At 41.5% G+C, this 22,153-nt stretch overlaps 1 protein-coding gene across 7 annotated transcripts in view; it reads left to right on the top strand.

Moving 5' to 3' along the window:
* TBC1D5 (TBC1 domain family member 5) overlaps positions 1-22,153 on the top strand; it is a 537,570-nt gene that overhangs the window by 468,787 nt on the left and 46,630 nt on the right. For all 7 annotated transcript variants that reach the window (XM_059920388.1, XM_059920390.1, XM_059920392.1 and 4 more), the window contains one exon: positions 16,440-16,603. In XM_059920388.1, the coding sequence (XP_059776371.1) occupies positions 16,440-16,603 (164 nt within the window). The remainder of the gene's footprint in view (positions 1-16,439; positions 16,604-22,153) is intronic.

Raw genomic sequence — 22,153 nt, 5'->3', positions numbered from 1 at the left:
TTCTTTATGAAATCTAATTATTTTTTCTTATGAAATCCAGGCGATGTAGTTACAGGAAGCGATGCTCAGGTTTCTGTTCCTGTCCAGACCCTAACTGACCTCCCAGGTATAGTTACCATGGCAATGCAGTATCTCTTTGCCTGCAGTACTATCATTGCCTCTTCCCAAGCTCCATTTTCCTTTTTGCCCACCTTCCATTCATGCTGTTTATCAGTTCACTCCATTGTTCAGCCACTGAGTGGCACTGTTGTTAAGAACAAAAGTCCCCTCTCATGTCATATCGTGCTGATGCCAAATCCGGTTAAGATGTGGGTTTTTTATCAAGTTTGCACCAGCTTCTTTCCTTGCCGAAATATGGTCACTCTAGATTTTGTGATTATTTTACCACCACGTTTTATTTGGCAGCTCACGCTGAAGTGTTCTTTCAGTTGTGCATAGGTGCTCTGTGACAGGATTTGACAAATTAGTTCTGAGGTTAAGACATTTTAGATGCTGTGTGTATGCATATTATTGTATGTATTAGCCAGAGGTACTTATTATATTTTAGCTAAAAGAATTACAACTTGATTCTGAAATACGTTTTTAAGTACAGGCTTTGTACTATGAATCATATTAACAGAATTAAATTTCAGTGTGACAAATCTCTATGTAGAGTCATTGGCAATGATTTAAAATAAAAAGATAATAGTTAAATATCATAACTGTGTGTTCAAAATCTAGAACAAGTTTATTTAAGAAATACAGAATAATAGTAATCCATATTCAGCAGCTCCTGTGGAATTTAGAAACATATAAATATTTAAAGTTGCTGCATTCATCTTTTATTATATAATCTTTTAGATTAAAAATATGCTTTGTTTTAATACAGAGAGGAATTCTGTATTAAATGGAAGCCTAGACTAACTTTAAGAATCCTCCATTCAAATTCAGACAAAAAAGATAGCCGTATTAATTGAAATTCCTATCAAATTCTTCCTTAATTTAAAATATCCACACAGTACAATCATGCTACTAGTATTAAAATACTGTTCTAATATGATATGTCTCCATAATATCTGTGCTTTTTAATAAATTAACAGAAAACAATATATTGTGATTAGGAGATCAGTGGTGTGTTGACTTAACATCTTAAAAAACATACTGTGGCACAGAGGGGTGTGATCTTACTTCTATATATAGTTCTGTGTTTCACAGGTACTGTTTCTGGCTGTGTTCTGGTAAGTGAACCAGCTGACCTTTAGGGCTTTTCAAGCTCAGGGATTCTGTGAAAAGCTGCTGTTTACTCTGCTTGGTGTCTGTGGAGTGATCTGTATAACAAAGGGGTGCAGTAGCATGGCCAGTAGAAGAGGCAGATCACCTCCAGATGACTTCTCTTTAGCTTTGTCAGTTATTGCGCTTAGATGAATATTGATGTGATCTTCTGATACGGTGAGGATTCGTAGGACTTAAATTTGTTTCCTAAAATTAAAATCTGAGCCCCCCAGGCAACTTCGTTTTTGGCCTCGCCACGTGGCTCACGGGATCTTAGTTCCTCGACCAGGGATCAACTCGGGCCCTTGGCACTGAAAGCGCGGAGTCCTAACCACTGGACTGCCAGGGAATTCCCCCCAGGCAACTTTTTAACCAGAGTTTTGTTATCCCAAAGTGAGTTCGCCTGCAGAGTATTCCTCTGGGTATTGAAGCCTGATCATTTTATTTATACCTGTGGAAAGAGAAAGCTGAAGGCTGGCTTGTCTGTTCTGGCTTCTGCTTTTATGCTACTGCTCAGTCCATGTTTTCCTGCAGACCAGAGCCACGTGAACAGTGTCGCTTTTTAAATAGACGCTTAAAGAAGGAGGTTGTATCATTTTGTTCAAATAACTTGTGTTGTAGAAGTAGAATCACCTCATTCACTTATTCAACCAGTGTTCATTGAGTGCCTACTGTGTGCCGAGCTCTGTTTTCATCAGTCCCTTGGGCTTCCCTCCAGCTTCACCAGGCTGCTAGGGCATCCCCGGTGCTTTAGATGACCCAGCAAGCCCTCATGATCAGGAACCAGCTCCTTTTCCGATACCCTGTTCTAAATTACCCTGCCTGCCCTGCTCCAACAGAGACTGTATCAGTCTGACAGGGAAGAGTCCAGTGGCTTAATGAGACATGAGGCCAGATAAAGAGCTTCCAATCTGTGATGAGACAGTAGGATGATACCTACCCGGATTTGGAGAAGTCACAGTGTGTTTCCCTCAACACACTTCCTGCAGAGTGTCAGAAAGCAAGGGGAAGCAGAAGTAAACCAAAATAGTCAGTGGTGGCAACAAAAAACTTTCTAACAATCTCTGCTTGTTAGGGTCAGTAATATTGGAAATTGGAGAACCTCATCAGACGTGCTAAACCCACAAGAGTAGATATACTTTTCATTTCAGGGAAATAAAACTAACATTTAGACTTCCCAAGTGTCTTTTTTCAAAGCAGTGGAGCAAATTTCAAGACATTAAGTAAATATCAATATTTTCAATGATTCTTTGATTGTAGATAGTCTCTTCTTCCCATGCGGTTTCATATCTGTATCTTTGCCTTTTAACACACAGTAATTATACAGGTTTTAATTTTTTGAAGAAAATTCTGAATATAAAGTGAGATCTCACAATTTAGGTCAATAAATAATATTTGGAAAATTGTTGGAAAGTTCCATTTTATATTTCTCAGTGTAGGTTGCAATCATAAAAAAATGTGCCACAGGACAGTTCACTTTTGGCAACTCAAAGAGTTTCTTCAAAATTATTTTTGGAAATGGCACGTCTACCCCCAGGAACTTTTTTCGAGAGATACTTAGGAATTATTAATTCATAAACTAAAAAACTTTAAAATATGGGGAGATAGACACACGCATATACACAGACATTACTTCTAAAGAGAATTTAGAATTTCCAACAACAGAAGTATATAAGTATTATCACATAATGGACCCTTAGGAAAGAAATTTAGATTTCTTAAGTTATTGCCATAGGCAATGTTAAAATTTGTATTCGTGTATATGTATTTATGTTACTAACATGGATGTATAGATATCATAGATATCATTATATAACATTTATCAGGTTGGTTTTTTTTTTCTTTTCCATTATGGTTTATCACAGGATATTGAATATATGTAGCTCCCTGTGCTATACAGTAGGACCTTGTGTTTCTCCATTACATGTATAATGGTTTGCATCTGCTAATCCCACACTCCTGGTCCATCCTTCCCCTCCCCTCCCCACACCTTGGCAACCACAAGTCTGTTCTCTATGTCTGTGAGTCTGTTTCTGTCTCTTAGATAACTTCATTTGGGTCGTATTTTAGATTCCACATATAAGTGATAATCATATGGTATTTGTCTTTCTCTTTCTGACTTACTTTGCTTAGTATAGTCATCTCTCTAGGTCCATCCATGTTGCTGCAAATGGCACTATTTCGTTCTTTTTTATGGCTGAGAGATATTCCATTATATGTATGTACCACATCTTCTTTATCCATTTATCTGTTGATGGACATTCAGGTGGTTTCCATGTCTTGGCTATTGTGCATTGTGCTGTTATGAACATAGGGGTGCATGTATCAGGTTGCTTTTTTAAATAAAAAAGGTTGAGAAAGATCAAAAATCTCCCTGTCCAGATAACCACTGTTGACATTCTTAAGGTAAAACTGAAGTACATATAATATTAGACAATCCCCAACTAATTAACGGCATTACATGGGAAATAAAACAACCCCCTTTTCTCCTCCCACTTCTTTCTGCCAGCCCATTTCACTAAGGGTATCCACTGTTAAGTTTCTTATAATGCCTTGTAGGAAAAAAAAAAAATAGATTTTAAACTGAGAGACAACATGCGAGTCACATTAATGTGTTAACAGCTTGTGCCTGGAGATGACTTCACTCTGGACCTTCACGATGAAAACACTAACAGAAAAGTCCCAGTGCAGGTGACAAGCAGCAAATGGGTAGAACAAAGAAGAGGGAGGTCAAATCAACTCGAGCAGGACATGGTGACAACAGGACAGAGAGCTGCTGCTGCCCGCAAGGATGAGGGAGGAGACTACAGAGCCAGAAGGTTATCTTGGTAGATGACCCGGTACTGCTCCCTCTGGGTGTTGTTGAGACATGATAGTCCTGAAGCAGAACAAGTAGTTCCATTATGTTCTGAACAATTGCAGAGAAGTACAGAACATGTAAAACAAATATGGGGACGCATCAGTTAGCTAGAAAACGCCTCTTTTCCAACAAACACTTACTTCAACAAACATTGAATAAATGAGTTGTTTTTGGATTGAGAACAAGGTCAGAATTTGCCCTTTGCTATCCAAAGACCTCATTCCACTTTTCTTTAATTCGAAGTCACATTTACTGCAGCCCTTTGTAGGGGAGCAGGCTGGTGCATCTTTGCCCAGCCCGGGCTCAGGAGTCAGGCCTGGGTTAGGGTCCTGCTTTCGTCACTGCCTTGCTGGATGACCCAGCGAGGCCACTTCACCGCTCGCCTGTAAAGACAGAGAAAGAGAGCAGCTGCTTCAAGGGCAGTTACCTGTCCCATAGTAAGGGCTCGAGGGCACTGCCTACTCGGGGGCTGGTTCTGGTGCTGGCATCATTATGTGTTTTCCTCAGGTACCTCTTTGGTTTCCAGAATCAAATAGATGAACCTACTCAACACCTCTGTCTTTTCTTTGCTTAACAATGTCTTCTGACAATCCGAAACCCTGTGTTTGCACGCCAGCCCTGGATGCGATCAAGCTTGGCCTCTCTGGCCAGGCTAGAACCAGGTCTGTTTCAGGGGCTGCAGGTACAGCCTGCTTCCTTTCCCCTCCTGTGGCACCAAGGTGTATGTTTTTAACGAGTAGACCTGAGCCCTCTTGCTGTCTGTCACTCAGGTCTGTGAGGTACCAAAGTGTCACCAGGCGGGGCCCAGCTACGTCCTGTCTTCTCCGGGTCGCTGAACGACGTCAAGGCGACCCCCTTCCTGTGGCCACAGCACCGGGCTTCCCAAAGGCTTTGCCCTTCCCGCCCTTCTGAGCCAGGCCTCCCACCAGCGACCCCCAGACTTCCTAGCCTCCTGAACGTTTTGCCTTTGGGTGCCCTGTGTCCAGATCCCCCAGCTGGTTTCAGGTTTATGGGGGTTCTGCCCGACTATGTAGGAATACAGCCCAACCCCTGTTCTTGCTTCCCATTGAGTTTAATGAGAGAAAAGTCATGAAAATATTATGCATGAGGCATAGTAGGAACTTAATAAATATTCTTCCCCTTCCTCCTTTCCTCTCTCCCAGCCTCTCTGTGGTCAGGGTCCCCACTGATGCCTGTGAAGCTCGTTCAGTCAACTCAGGCGCTTGACAGATAACCTCCACTGACACGTAGCACGGGGGGCCCGGAAGTTTTATTGAATCTTTCAGAGAAGGACAGAGAGTGAAGGAAAGATTTAATATACCCAGACACGGCCGTATCTAGTCCAAGGAGTCCCTTTGCGCATGTTAGAAAAAGGCACGTCCCTGCAGCTCGCACCAGGGCGTGCATCCGAACCCGCAGGCGCTCCCGGGCGTGGCGTGCGTGGTGGTCCTGGGCTCAGAGCCAGTTAGCCCAGGTCTGCGGGCGGTCACCGGGCAGTGCAGCCCGCGGAAGGACAGCCCAGCAGGAGAGCACTGGCAGGTCTGTGACCAGAGGACTGCCTGTGAACCCGCCTGCTCTGGATTTGGAAGTGCCCAGCGTGCTGGTAATGGTCTGGGTCTGCGCAGCGCGTGGCAGACGCCGGGAGCCGCGCTGAGCCCTTTACACACGCGACCCACCTAGGACACACAGCGCGCGTGAAGTGGATGCCTCCCTTGTGGATGAGAACTGGGCCTGTGGAGGGTCAGTGACTCGTTCGAGGCCGCACAACTAGATACCAGCGGAGCTCAGACTCCAGCGCAGGTGCTGACTCAGCAGGTGTTGGTTTGAGGAATTGTGCTTTGTGTCTCTCAAATCTATCACCCCAGCTTTAGTTGAAGCCTTATAATCTCTTGCATGGGCCAGTGCAGGAGATGCCTCGTTCAGCCAAGCTCCTGTAATCCTTAGGCTACTTTCCTGCCTAACATCTGTAATAACTCCCATCGCTACTGACAAGAGAAAGGCCAAACCCCTTCACATGGGAACAAGCTGCTCTTCTTGGTCTAGCTGGCCCTATTTTTAGAGCCCCACCTTCCCTCTTGCCTCCCTCCCCCTATTTTTAGAGCTGGATGACCAAGAGAGAAAGAAGCTCACATTTGGGGTACCCGCAACTTTTAGAAAGAATTTGATTCCCTCCTCCCCACCCCAGCCCACCCCCGAGAAAACCATTGAAGTAATCATCAAATGAAACAGAAGCACTCTGTTGAACTTAATCCTTTTTTGTTTACACTGATATTGGTGTCATTTTCAATTCCATATGGATGGCAGGAAGCGCTGAAGGATTAATCAGGCTTTGTCTGAGCTCCATGTTCCCAGGAGTCTAACTGCCTTGTAAATACCATGTTTTCTGCCCAAAAATGACCTTCCCTGAGCCATGACCCCCACCACTGCCCACTCCTCAGATTTCAAGATGTAGCTCACAACTCTGATGGCCTGAGACAGGATTGGATGGTCCCTCTTTTGTGCTTCCAGAGTCCCGCTGTTCATACTTCCGTGTTTGCTTTTACCACCTGGGGTTGTAGGTTAGTCAATGCAGGTACAGGTCTGTGTTTCCCTTGTGCTGCTGTTTTAGGAGCTTCTCACGAGCTCCTCTTGTGGTCATCCCCCCATCCTCAGCGCTGGGCAGAGTTTCCAGAGACATGTCCTCAGATCAGTCTGCATAGGGCTTTTGTTCCCCGATGTTTGGTTATGAAAGGAAGGCTGGGCATGCCTGAGGTGGCTTGAGAATAGGTCAGTATTTAGTATATTCGAGAATGCCTTACCATATAATCGTAAATAATTGTCTTGGGTCAGGACTTTGGAGAATTCGGGTAGGAAGCCTTCGGGGGAGTGCCCTCAGGGTCAATACGTGGGGAGTCAAAGAAGCAGTGTTGCCCTCAGTTGTCTGTTTTGAGACAAGGGGGCCAGCCTTTGTCCTCTGTCCACCCAAACCAGTCACTGGAATGGAGCTGTTCCCCGGGGAAGGGGCATGATCTCGGGCAAAGCAGCTCTCCTCGGCTGGGGCTGTTTCCAGAGGGGAAGCCGTGAGAGCCAGCGGCAGCCCACGCTCCCCGCAGCTGGGGGAACAAGTGCCTCGGTCCCGAAGGGGAGATCTGGGCGGGGCTCTGCAGGCTCCCCTAGGAATGAGCATCGGGTTTTGGTGCAGCACAGGAAATGGTTAATGTTGTTCCTGTCAGTTAAAAACTTTCAAAGGTTTACAGGAGTATCAGGGCTACTGTGCAGTTTATGGGCTGCAGGCGTGTTGAGAGTCCTGACTCCTCAGCTTGGGAGCTGTCCGGGTGAGGCCCGGGTGATGGAAAGTCTCATCCATTTACCCCGTGTTGTCCTGGTCCATGTGCTAGGCCTGGAAAGGGCGGAAAGTCTGACGGTCCTTTCTTCTGTCTCACGTGCTGGTGACTCTGTCTTCTTAAGGTCTAAATGTCTACGGTCCCAAAGGGCACAAAAATGTTAGCTAATTTCTATAATTGAGGGGAAATGTATTTTGTACAGGGTTTTTATACGAGATACAGGCCAAGTAGTACTTTATTAATACTACCACCAATTTGGAATTTGATCGTTCAGAGATAAATTCTGATAAGAGCTGGCTTAGTGTTATCTCTGAAAAGGTAGTTTGCCCAGGAGATTAATAGCTACAAAAGAAACTTAGGGAGAACAGGACACTTTCAAGTTCTTTCTGGATTGGGTAACTGGATACTAAATCTCACCCAGTAAATAACTGATGAGCTAATTTATTAAAGCAGGTATTCAAAAGATCTCTCCTAGATATGTCATTAGCTTATTTTGTTATGATGGTTACTTTACGTAACAGCCTGCGTGTTGTGAAAAACATTTGGAAATTTAGACTGTTAAGTGGTTTATACCTGTCCTGTCCAGTGTGGTGTCCGCTAGCCACACAGGACCTTGGAATGCTTGAAATATATGCTATTTTTTTTTTCTTTTTTTCCACTTTGGAAGAAAGATGGGGGCAAAAGTTGTTATAGTCTACAGAATTCTAACTTTTTCCAGCAGTATAATAAAATTTAAATGATTCTACCTGGAATTTTAGATTAACTCAGAATCTGAACTATAATGTCAAATGTTCAGAGTCTAGAGATCTTAAGTAGAGAAATACTTCTGAAATACTTAAGAAATAACAATGAGCATTTCCTACTATTTTAACAGTTCTGTGAATCAAAAGTCTGATTCAGGTCTCAGCAAGCTAAAACCAAGGTGTCAGGAGGCTCTAGGGAAGAATCATCTGTGCTGTTGGCAGAATTCACTTCCTTGTGACTGTAGAACCAAGGTCCCCATGTCTTCACTGGCCGTCAGCTGAGGGCCATTGCCAGCTCTAGAGGATCCACACTGCCTCACGTCCCTTCCCCCACGTTCAAAGCCAACACCACCATCAGCTCCCTCTCCTGCTTCAGCTGCCTTCTTTTTCTTTAGTCACAGCTCTGACTCCTTCTACTTTCCTGTTTCACTGTAAGGACTCGTGTTCACACTAACCCACCATCATCACCCAGGACACTCTTCCCATCTTAAGGTTCTTTAAATCACACCTGCAAAGTCTCTTTCGCCCCATAAAGTAGCATATTCATAGGCTCTGGAGATTAAGGGCATAGGCATTATTCCACCTGCCGTATAATATGGCTTTTGGGGGGAAGATATGAATGATCAAAATTGACCCAAGAAAAAGTAGGAAACTTTAATAGAGGAATTAACATAGAAAAAATCCAAACAGCCGCTATAGTAGTGCCTTTCAAAAGTCACCAGCAGCAGAGTTATAGGTGAATGATCCAAATTTTGAAGGGACAGATAAATTCAGTTGTATAAACTTAGAAAAAGATGGAAGTTTTTTCATTTCATTTTGTGAAGAAAACCATGTTCTCGTGAATCAAAATGCTTTGGCTTCTTAGATTTCTTTTTTTCTGTGGACTTTTAAAAGTAATTTGAAACTCAAAGCTGAGCAAACATTCCTTTTGTTTTAGCTTTATCTTCCACCACCCCAAGGCAATAAAAGCTTCTTAAGGAGTAGAGTTCCAAGGAGCAAGGAGAAAATGTTCATAAAGGAAAACGAAAAACCTAGGTTTATAATACACACTTTAGTTGTTTTTCACTTTATCATCTTGGGTAAGAAATGCCTTCCTAAGTAGGACCCTAAAAACAGAAGCCATGAAGGTAAATGTAAACATACACAGACATATATACAAAGGGCTATGTTCTAGAATTTAGGAGGAACTCCCCTAAATCAGTTTTTTAAAATGAAATTAACAGAGACGATTCACAGAGGACCTTCAGATGGCCCATATTATTATGTTAAGAGATATTGTTTAAAAAGATATTCAGCCTCACTAGTTATCAAGAAACTTCAAGCTAACATAATGAAGTCTTCCTTCCATCAGATTAACCAAATAAGTAAGTAGATAAAGATATCATACATCATATTACGTTTACACTTATATATAAATATATATTACACACATATATGTCTGTTAAAATCCTAGGAGGAAGCAATTTGGAATCATCTAAATTTAAAATGTACATACCATTAAACATAGCAGTTCCATGTATATAAATTTATCTTACAGAGATAGCCAACTGTACCTAAAGATGTACCTCTCCAGAGTGTTGTCATTTTGTTTGCAAAGGCAAAAAATTAGAAAAATCCTAATTATTCAGGAGCACTACAAAATTTCTTTCTTCACATTCCTTAAAAAAGGTAAGGCAGATTTTTATATAAATGAAAGACAAATTTTCATGACCAAGTCCAAAAAACATGTTACAGAGGGATGTACTTTTGGAATAACAGAATAAGGACCTCTGAAAAATCTGTTTCTCCATAAAAGTAGCAAGAAGAATGGCAAGAATGCCGAAATCAACTTGTTCAGAACTCTGAAAATTAGTCAAAGGATTGAGTCAATTTGAGGAGCATCTATTCAAGAAAAAAATGGCTGAATCTCAGTAACAACCATGAGAAATGAAATATTTCCTGCTATATCAATAAACAGAGGATGTCACAGTCATCAGGGATCGCAGCCCTCCAACCTGAGCCGAGGAAACTCAGGGCTGAAAAGAATACCTGCCATCTAGCAGCCATCAGACTGCAGCCACTCCCTGTGGTGAGCCCTGAGGAAACTCAGGGTGTGTCAGGATACTGGCCCCAGACAGCTGAGGTGCATATCAACGGAATGATTTCGGTGAGCCGAGACTCTTGCATCTTCCCATGTATAGAAAAGCGCTAAATGCCTTAACTTGAGATATCTGGTTTTCTTTACTTAACAATAATCTTTTGATGTTCAGACTACCTGCCCTTTGTTACAAAACTCCTATATAACCTGGCTCCACCCCCCCCCCGCCCCCCTCCCCCGCTCACCTCCTCGGAGCAGCCTCTCTCAGAGCTATCTGAAATGCTGTCTCCTGGGGCTGCAGTCCTCATTGTGCCCCAAATAAAACTTAACTCGCAGCTCTCACGTTGTCCATATATATATTTTTTTAAGTCAACAACAGCATGCTTTGTAACATTTTAACTTTCCCTATTTCCACCCTCTCTCCCCAGCTCTGCCATAGCCTTTGATAAACAGCAGCCTGGCAACCACTGAAGGAAAAAGAATGAATTTGGAGCACCCTAAAAGTCCCATCCCCAGTAAATGTCACTAGTTGACCTGTGCAGCAGCACCCTCAAAAAACCTCTTTCTTAGGGCTTGTCTTTATTGGACTTTAATCAGAACTCGCTAAGGGAGAAACCCTATCCACAGAGCATCCATTGAAAATAATCAGTGGCAGTTACTTAATATCACAGCTGCCCAAGGCAGAAATGGAGCAAACAAGAGGCTAACTGAAAACTTAACAGGCAAATCAGAGGCTAGCAAAAAATTTAAAAGGAAAATCTAAGGAATGAGATGTCCATCGGGAGTTTTGAAAAGCTCCAGTATATTCCTGGGAATCGAGAAGGCCACACATATGCAAGATTATACACATGCCCAGGGAAGATTTAAGACGGGTTTAATCTGTCAACTCTGGATGAACTTGAGGCTCTGCATAGACAAGAATGAAGGCTAGAGCAGAATTGTGAACTGCCTGCTGAGCACTGAAGGCACGCCTGTACAGAGCCCCCAGCAGAGGCTCAGAGACTGACTGGTTCAAGGCATTTAAGGAAAGGAAATTTCTGTCTCTTATCTGACCACTAAGCTAACTGAGCAGAGACTTCAGGGGCACACAGCAGCAAAGGATATAGACTTTACAGAATTAGTTTAGGGAAGTCACTAAAAAACAAAACAAACAGCAAGAAAAACAAATCTGGGGGTTGGGATGGGATCTAATTTGCGGAGCTGCCACATTATTTTATTAAAATGGCCAATTTTCAATAAGAAGTCTGAGACATATAAAGAAACAGAAAAGTATGGCCCATATTATAGGGAATAAAGCAATCAATACACACTGCCCCTGAGGAAGCAGAGACACTTATTTGACTTACTAGATCAGTAAGCTATTAAGTCAGCTATTACAAATATCTTGAAAAAGTTCAAACTGTGCCTGAAGATCTACAGGAATGTATGAGACCAGTGTCTCACAAAATAGAGAATATCAATAAAGCGATAGGATTTTTATTTTTGAAGAACCAAATAGATATTCTGGAGTTGAAATACAATAACTCAAATGAAAATTTCACTATAGAGGATCAACAGTAGATTTGAGCTTACAGAAGAAGGAATCATAAAGATATGTCAATTGAGATGATCTGGTTTGAAAAGCAGAAAGACAAAAGAATGAAAGAAAATGAACAGAGTCTCAAAGACTTGCAGAATACCATCAAATATACCAACATACAGATGATGGGAATTCCAGGAGAGAAGAGAGAGAAAGGCGCAGAAGGAATATCTGAAGAAGTGCTGGCAGAAGTATTCCACAACTTTATGAAAAACATTAATCTGTGTATCCAAGAAGCTCCGTTAACTCCAAACAGGGTAAACTCAAAGGGACCCACACCTAGACACAGCATGGACAAACTGCTAAAAGCCAACAACAAAGAGAGAAACTTGAAAGCAGAAAGAGAAAAACAATTCACGATATACTAGGGAACCTCAATAAGATTAACAGCTGACTTGTCATAAAAAATCATGGAGTCCAGAAGGCAGTTGGATGATATATTCAATAATTCTATATCCAGTAAAACTATCCTTCAAAAAGAAAGGAGAAATTAAGACAGTCACATAAACAAAAACAGAACCCAATGCTAGCAGATCTGCCCTGTAAGATATAATAAATGGAGTCCTGCGGGCTGAAATGAAGGGATACTATAAATGAATTCAGATCCACACAAAGAAAAAGAACACTGATAAAGGTAACTACATAGGTAAATATAAAATACAGTATAAATGTATTTTGTTTATGTCTTATATTGTTAACAGAGCAGTACTACCCAAATTGATCTATGTATTCATCGCAATCACCATCAAAATCTCCGGTGTCTTTTTGGGAGAAACTGACAAGGCGATCATAAAATTCATCTGGAAATGCAAAATCCCCCTAAAGGCAAAAAAACAGTCTTGAAAAAGAACAAAATTGGAGAACTCATACTCCTTGATTTCAAAACTTACTATGTAGCTACAGTAATCAAGACAGTGTGGTACTGTCATAAGGCTAGGCATGTATAAATGGAATAGAGTTGAGAGCATAGAAATAAACCCTTACATTTGTGGTAAGTCGATTTTCAACAAGGATACCAAGACCATTCAATGGGGAAATAATAGTCTTTTCTAGAAATAGTACTGGGAAAACTGGATCTCTGCATGAAAAAGAATGAAGTGGAACTACTTCCTCACATTATATACAAAAATTAACTCAAAATGGACCAGACTTAAATGCAAGAGCTAAAACTATAACACTCTTAAAAGAAAATATAGGAGTAAATCTTTGTAATTAGGCAATGTCTTCTTAGACATGATACCAACAGCACAAGCAACAAAAGAAAAAATAAGTAAATTCATCAGAATTTAAAACTTTTTGGTTTCAAAGGATACCATTAAGAAAGTGAAAAGGCAGTGCACAGAATGGGAGGATTCTTTGCAAATCATATATCTGAAATGGAATATATGAAGAATCCTTACAGCTTAACCATAAAAAGATAAATAACCCAGTGTTAAAAATGGGCAAAAGATTTGAATAGGCGTTTCTCCACAGAAGATATACAACTGTCTAATAAGCACATGAATGCAACATCATTAGTCATTTGCATTGGTAAATTGCAAATAAAAATCACAGTGAGATACCACTTCATACCCACTAGGGTGGCTAAAATAAAAAACAGCCAAAAATATGTGTTGACAAGGATGTGGAGAAACTGGAACCCTCATAGGATGCTGATGGAAATGTTAAAATGGTGTAGCTATTTTCAAAACCAGTTTGGCAGTTTCTCAAAATGTTAAACACAGACTTACCGTATTGACCCAGCAGTTTCACTCCTAGGTACTGACCCAAGAGAAATGAAAACATAGGTCCACATAAAATTTTATACACGACTGTTTGTGGTACAAACATAATAATAATAGCCAAGAAATGGATACAAGCTATAAATGTCCATCAACTGATGAGTGGATAAGCAAAATGTGGTCTATCCATACAATAGAGTATTATTTGGCAGTAAAAACGAATGAAGTACTGACACAGACTACAGCATGAATGCACCTTGAAAACATTGTGCCAACTGATAGAAGCCAAGCACAAAAGACCACACTGTATAATTCCATTTATATGACATGTCCAGAAAAGACAGAGCCATAGAGACAGAAAGTAGATTAGTGGTAGCCAGGGGGTATTGGGAGGAACTGCTAATGGGCACAGGTTTGTTTTTTTGGGTGATAAAAATGTTCTAAAATTAGATGGGGATAGTTAAGAATCTCTGTGAATATACTAAAAACCGCTGAATTATACACTTTTAAAAGGTGAGTTTTATGGTATGTGAATTATATCTCAATAAATCTGTTATTTTTTTTAATAAAGGCAATTTTCACATTTAGTCTGTTTACAGTAAAAATGTATTTACGAATTAGTGGCATAATTTTAAAAAGAGAAAATAAATAGGTGGTTCCTGAGGTCTTTTTCAGCTCCAGCGTTCTAGGACCCTCTACCAGTGAGCTCGTCACCATGCAGCGTAGCCCAGGGAAGTTATGACCTAGAGCCTGCAGGTGGGTGGGAGACAGACAGAGGCAGAGGAGGGAAGAAGGGAAGGTGCGGGGGGCGTAGACAGTCTAGACCCTGAAGTCAACATCAGATGCTTCTATGGCCTGGGACTCTGCTGACCCTCCTTTCCCAACCTCAAGACCGCCTGTGTCCTCCTCAGGGCTCAGCTCTGACACCACCCGCTGCAGGTTGGATTCTCCAGGAAGCAGACCCTGAGACGGAGTTAGAAGTACAGAAGGCTTACTGGGGACTAACATCTGTGAAAGGAAAAGAGGAGGGGATGGAACTAAGAAGGGGGGTGTCATCAGACTGCGATGCTGACCTCACGGAGGTCTCTGGAGGCTCAGCAGGAAGCCTTGAGGCCGGAGTTCCTAGTAGAAGAGCCCTGTGTCGTCAGGTGGAGATGGGTCGGCCCTTTACTGCTGGTCGCTGACCGACAGTCATGTGTGAAAACTGACTTTATAAAAATAACAGCTTTATTGAGGTATAATTCATATGCCATCAAATTTACTTTTAAGTGTGTCATTCAGTGGTTTTTTAGCGTATTCACAGAGATGCTCACCTCATACCACGATCTAACATTTGGAGTTAAACTTGACTGCTCTCATTCCTCTCACGGATTTGTCAGTAAATCTCAGCAGTTTTTTATAGAATCTGACCTCTTCTCACCACCAAGCTGTGATCGTTCTGCTGACTTGGATTTTTGCAATGACAAAAATTGTTTCCCCTCTTTTTTTGCTCTCTCCCACCCCTAAACTATTCCCAATGCAGCAGTCAGAGGGATCCTTTTAAAATTAAGTCAAATCATGTCACTCTCCTGCTCAAATCCTCTAGCAGCTTCTACTGGCTTCGCTTCTCAGAGGAAAAGTCTTCAAAATTGTCTACAATTCCTCACCTGACGTGATGCCCCCAGGCCTCATCCCCTCCCCCCATCTTAGCTTTAGCCACACTGGCCACTCTGCTGTTCTTCAGAACCACCAAGGTCCTGCTTGGGGCCTTGGCACTTGCTGTCCCTTCATATTGTCTGCAAAGCTGGTATTTTACCTTCTTCAAGTTTTTGCCCAAATGTCCTACACCTCAGTTCTCAGTGACGCCTTCCCTGACCATCCTATTTCAAACTGCACACCTTCCTCAGACACTGACAATCCCCTTTCCTGCTTTCTTTTTCCCCACAGTGTTTATTACCATCTAAAATCATATATATTTTATGAATGTATGTGTCTGTCTCCCCTCACTAGAAACTGAATGCCTTGAGGGATGGGAGTTTAGATGGCTCAGTTTCCACGGGGTCTCCCTGCCCCGCTCAGTGCCTGGTACTTACTAGGCCCTCAGTTACTATGGGTGAATGAATGAATAATTGAATGCACGCCAGGTGCTGCGCTAGGTCCTTAAATCCTCATAACAACCTTCCGGAAATGTCGCCATCGTATATGTGAGACCTGCGTGGGTCTGGCCGCAGCCAATTCTGTTCACCTATCTTCTGCACCATGCTGCCCTCCCAGCAGGCCTTCCTGGAGCCCGTGCTCCTGTCTGAGGGAGCTTTGTGGCTCCAGAACCTCTCAGTGAAAAAGGCACTGCAGGAAGTCACAGATGCACCCACTCTGATGTGGGGACCAGTCTTGGATTTAGCCCTTGAGCCAGCACCTTGTCCCATTTCCAGATGCTTCTACTATGGCCTGGGGGTAGCGGTGTATCTGTTGTGCAGTTAATGAAAAGGAAAGAGGTGCTTTTGAAAAACTGGTGAAGGATTTAGTTTTTTTTGTATATATTAATAATGTGCCATATAATTGTTTCTGGCTTCTCTTATTAAGGATGATTCCATTAGTGAGGGAAAATCCAGTCATTTCACCTGTGATTTCTGAAAATTGGATTTTTTCGTTTTTTGATATGCATACCACACTTGGACCATTGTAGTTTAAATAGCGTGCAGAAAACTATAGCAGTACTTCATTGTTTTAAAAAATCGGCAGCTATTCTGATACACAAAAATGCGTGCATCTTCACACTGCACAGTGTCATTATGTTGACGGTGTGCATAAAGAAGTATTCTAATTGATCATTTATTAAAAGCAGTAAATTCAGTAGCAGTGAAAGAGTCTGGTGTCTCATTATTGCTACTTAATTTTTCTTACAGGACAAAGCTCTAAAAACATCCGTTCATCTCCAAGCATTGAGAGTTTGCCTGGAGGAAGAGAGGTCACTGGCTCCCCACCTTCATCTGCTACTAAAAAGGATTCCTTTTTCAGCAACATCTCCCGTTCACGCTCACACAGCAAAACTATGGGCAGAAAAGAATCTGTAAGTATTTTAAGGACGGTTTTCTTTTTATCCTACATTTTCCTCTAGAATGCTGCATTTGTGAAAGCCTCTCTTCGTGCCTAGTTTTTAAAAGTTCTTAAAATTTTTATGGACTAAAATGAACTATTTCATCAGAAATATTTTTATTATTATAATTTAGTAATATTTTAACGCTCTGATCTATATTACACTGGGGTGGGGGTGAGGGGAAGTAGCATCAATTAAAATAAGTTGAATTCCAAATCTTCATCCTTTTTTTCCTCTACAAATGCCTTTGTCAAAGCCTGTATTGTCTTCTAAAATGCTAACAAATAGCATTATAACAAACCATAGAATAAGACACTTAAACCAAGCTGTTTTTTCAGTTTTAAGTATTTCTTGAAAATGAAAAACAGCTATTTTACCAATTGTTTTTAAAAGTTATACAAATTACCTTTAAATTATGGTGTATTGATAGCTGCTGTCTAAGATCCTTTGTATACATTACTCAAAAGGACACAGCTAACGCATATCAACTACAATACTTAAAAAATCTCGTTGTTTCTGAAAAAGTTTTTAAGTCACCTTCACAAGAGATAAAACATTTAGTCACACTTTATAGCTAGTTCAACCCAGTACTCTAATGTGAAGAATTCATCTGCCCACTGGAAGAGGCTGTAAATGCAAGGTCTTACAGCCAAGGACTAGCTGTTGCTGAAATAGTGCTAAGATGGAGGGGTGGGCTGTGCAACCTTTGAGGGGTAATTATTTAAGGTACACGGGCCGGATAACAGCGTGGTATCTATCTGCGTGACTGTATGACACTCAGCTTCCTGGTGCTTCCGCCTCCTCATCTGCAAGTTAAACAACATACTTTGCCCTCTGAAGGGAAGAGTTCACCACATACTCTCTCGGGGCGCTTTCCACGTGTAGGAACCGTGCTTCTCTAATTTGTAGAAGAGCAGAGTGGAACTTTCATTTGCAAATGGCAGCTTTAATGCAAGCAGTTAGCTCTGCTGCCTCCTAAACTCCACTCCAAGAACAGTTAAGGTCGTTTCAGATAAACCCTCGAGGAATAAGGAAACAGGAGAGACCATAGCAGCTAGCTTTTTGTTACTTGGAAAGCAGATGTTAAGTGGAAGTTAACTTAGCGGCCTAAGAAAGCTGTGAATGCTAAGCCAGCAGTAGGGAAAAACCAAGAAGCAACCTGAGTGAGATGGTAAAACCCTCTAGAAGCTCAGGAACTGGAAACGGGGTGAAGGTGGAGCTGAAGACATGAGGACTGGTTAGAAGTTTCTTCAAGAAGCGGATAGATTCCCATCCTCACTCTGGCAGAAGACTGGAGGTTTAATTCTCTGGAAAGTGTGAAACAGAATGTCTCTGGACTGAGAGAGATCAGGAATATTCGAGTATGAGACCACCCTCCTGGAAAAGGGTGTTGAATATATTTAAATACTGAATTGAGATCCCCAGGCCTCACCCCACTTGCTTCCCAGAACACCAGTAAGTATGTCCCTTCAGGCAGGAGATTGGAAGGGTTTTCTCTAGGCGGAAGTCACAAATAAAAAAAACCTTAGGGGTTCTCCAGGGAAACAGCCAGTTCACTTAGCAGTGAACTCAACCATCACAGGCCCATCTAAGCACAGAACTTTCTCTTAACTTGTAGTTCACACTATTTTATATGAACAAGACAGGCAAGAATCACCAGATACTAGAGGAGAGCATCTAATAGTGACAGACAGGCAGAAACAAATAGAAAAAAAGCAACTGGGAAGAAACAAGTCTTTGCAGGAGAACGCTTCAGAAAAAAATATTCATCCAGAGAATAACAACAACAACAAAAGCTATTAGAAATTAAAAGACGTCTGAAATATAAAACTCAATAGAATAGTTGGAAGATAAAATTGAGGAAACCTCCCCAGAAAATAGGATACAAGACAGAAATGGAAGGTAAGAGAAATAAATATAATAAATAAAAAAAAAATTAGAGAACCAGCCCAGGAGGTTCAAAATCTTAAAAAAAAACAGGAGTTGCAGAAAGAGGGAACAGAGAAAGCGACAGGAAGGAAATAATCAAAAATATAATTCAGTTAGTTTTTCCACTAATGAAAGACCTGAGTTTTCAGATTGAAAAAGTTCACAGAAAGTCCCACGTGAATAAAAACAAACCCACACCCAGATACATCACCGAAAAAGCTCAGAACTCTGGGAACAAAGAGATATCCTACAAACATGTAGAGTTGGGGAAAAAGAAAGATTTCCAGCCAAGGGTGAGGAATTACAATAGCTACAAATTTCACATGGCAACACCAGAAGTAAGACAGTGGAGGAGAAATTCCTTCAAAGTTCTGAGGGGAAATTACTTCCAGCCTAGATTCAGTCCCTAGCTAAGCTAATTAAGTGTGAGGGCCACTTTCAGACATTCAAGATTCAAAAAATGTATTCACATGCGCGCATTCTCGGAATCCACTGGAGGATGTGCTCTACAAGAATGAGGACGGGTGCCGAGGATAAAGAGTACATGAGAACAGGAAATAGCTCATCCAGGGCGAGACAAAAGGATTCCTCAGAAGGGTAATGCAGGGAACCCTCGGAGTGTACAAAGCATGCTGTTTAGCAGATCCAAAGAGCCACGGCCAGCCCGGACTGGAGCAGCTCAAAAGGTTCCAGACAGTTTTCTGTAAAAAGACGAAATTGGAAGAATGACTTGTATATTTGGACAAATCGAGAAATTTACACAGCTACAGGTGAGTTTAGGCTTGAATTAGTGATAACTTTATAAAAATGAAGCCATTAAAACACAGGACAACTATACACCAATAAAAATGAAAAAAACAGAAAACAAAAAACACAGGACAAGGAAACTCCAGAGAAAAACCAAGAGTATATAGGAAAAGACAGAAAGGTATTGATAAACCCTGTCACTGAGCCAGGCCTGGAATTTACCTAAACATTGTGATGTAAGTCTACTGACTGTTAATCATGATAAAAATCCATTGAGAAAGGTGGGTGGGGAACTGCGTTTACTTGGGGAGGGGAGGGGGTAGGTGGTGGTCAGCAGAGCTGCATCTTCATCTTCTTTCCTGGAAAATCAGCGAATAATACTCTAGAAAAATCAAGAGGTGGCAATATAAGCTAGAGCTATAAAGGTGAGAAAAAAAGCACGTGTAAAGGAGTTGAAAGTGGTTGCTAGAGCAGGAAGCAGAGGGTGGGGCTGTGTGAACTGCTTTTCATAACAAGCCTCGTAGGACCATTGGACTCTTTTCAGCGTTACATATGTAACTCAGATTAAAAATAATAAGTAAACATCTCAACAAAAATAGGATGTATTGGCATAATAAATTAGTAGAGGAGCTGTCTGCCTGTACAAAGAGCATGCCTCTGAAGAACCAGAATAAGGAATAACAAGTGAGAAAGCATACGGAGATGGGTCTGATTTGCGTGCTGTCCTCTTAATTAATTACTTTTCTTTATGGGGCTACTGTAACTTAAAACTGAGAAGTTGAGCAAAAACAGAAACAGAGTAAGTCTGACTCTCTATATAGACCTGCTGTGAACCCAGAAACCAGAACGCCCAACTCTTATTCAAAGTTTAGTATATTTCCTAAGCAGTGGGAAGTAAGTAGACAGAACTTTTCAAGAGAAAGCGCACGGTTTTCCAAGTTACAGGTTATTATTTTAGGGAATAATGTATCGTGGTCAGTGCTCTTTGCCAAATCATTCCCGTTCTGCGCCACTCTGGGCACTGGACGGACGGGATTGCACCCCCCCCCCACCCCCACCACCCCCACACACACCCCCCCCCCCGTCCCCTGGGACCCGTCAGAGCTGTGTGGCCTGTTGTGTCCCGTGAGTTGGGAATGGCAGTGGCAGGCATGTGTTGCCACTGCAGGGCTTTCCACAGCCCTCTCCTTCCCTCTGGCACAGTGAGCAGAACCCACGTGCCAGCCCATGATAGACGTGGAGCCTGAGTGAGAAACAAGCCTTTATTGACTTAAGCTGAGATTGTTGCTTTGCACAGCGTAATGCACAGTTGGAAATGTTCAGGCCCAGAGCTGAGATTCATTCTCCCATGGGACCACCAGAGTGGTCGCGGTGGCACCAGAGCCTGTGACGAGGCATCGACCATCCTTGCGCCCACTGCTTTCATTTCCAGCCCCATTTAGTGTGATACAGGGGTTTTCCACGTCCTCAGAAAAGTTCAAGGTAATTTTTCATTCACATCATCATCATCACCAGTTTCTCACACAGCAGGTGGCCAGAAACTGAAGCAAGGACATCTGTTGCTTTGGGTCCCTAGTGCCTTAAACGGTATGATGCCTTTCAGATTTCAAGACTCAGCTGATCTTTTAAAGTATCCCAGGGTTAAAAGAAATGGTTGATGTCAGTTAACAAAAGGCTGAAATAGCAGTTGAAAACAGACATTAAAACAAAGGTAACCTAGTAAGTCGCTATCAACCTGAAAGTGCTGAAATCTGCTTATAATGTGTCTAATCTTATCATTGAGAAACAATTTTTTTCAACATCAATATAGGTATGACGTATTTTGGACAAGAATCATGTATTAGGTCACAGAACTTATTTCCTCTCACTATTGCCTTTTATAGATCATAGAAAGACTTTCTGTAATCCACAGGCTACCTTTTTTAAATGAAGGTGTATCACATTTACTCCTGGTAATGCCCCCGATCTGGTTGTATAATAGAAGAACACAAAACTCAGCTAAGACTATAGAGAGGTAACAAATTAAGCTTTGTGCGACGTGTTTATAAAAGACATTATTTTCTGAAATGCAAGCAAACTAGTAGGAAGTTTTAAGAATTGACCTTACTTCTTTATCAGTGGTAGTATTGTTTTGAGGATTGGTATTTATTCATGAAAACGATTTACCCTCTGCTTTGTTTCCCAAAAGAGTCTTTAGGGCTCACCTAATTCCATCCAGGTTTTAATCAAGCTCTGATTTTTTAGTCTTGAGGAAATTGGCAATTTTGATGCTTAAGTTTTCATGCTTTATTTCACATGGTAATATAAATGACATCCAGTACTTAGTTTTCTAGAAATCTATTTTAGTTGGTCATTCATCTGACTGCTAAATAAATTTTAACTTGTTTTAGCATCATTAGTCATGTTCTGTGATTGTTGCCAAGTCGTTTTCCAAGAATATCTTTGCTAAGGTTGAAGATAGGGAATATGAGAAAGACTCTAAAATTGATTTGTGTAGGTGAATAAGTTCTAATCTTTAAGCACATTAGCCAACTAAACGATCTTTTCTGAATTCCTGATGAACTGCAAGACATTATGCTATGCTTTGTGATAATTACATACCAATCTCCAAAGATCTAAACTTATAAATGGTTCAGAATCCTCTCTAAACCACAGGAAATCAAAATTATCTGAGCTGAAAGTCCCTGCATAAGACAGGGTGTGTAATGAGCTACCCACCACCTGCAGGCTCGCAGCACCACTGGGGGTGCCACCCTGTGTCTCTGTGACACCCCCCCCCCACGCACTCATCTTTGTCCTACAGTAGTTTGAACATATGCCTTTGTCATACTGATAGGATTTATTTTT

The sequence above is a fragment of the Balaenoptera ricei genome, chromosome 4 (assembly GCF_028023285.1).
Source record: "Balaenoptera ricei isolate mBalRic1 chromosome 4, mBalRic1.hap2, whole genome shotgun sequence".
Taxonomy (NCBI): Eukaryota; Metazoa; Chordata; class Mammalia; order Artiodactyla; family Balaenopteridae; genus Balaenoptera; species Balaenoptera ricei.
This window is presented reverse-complemented; position numbering and strand designations above follow the sequence as displayed.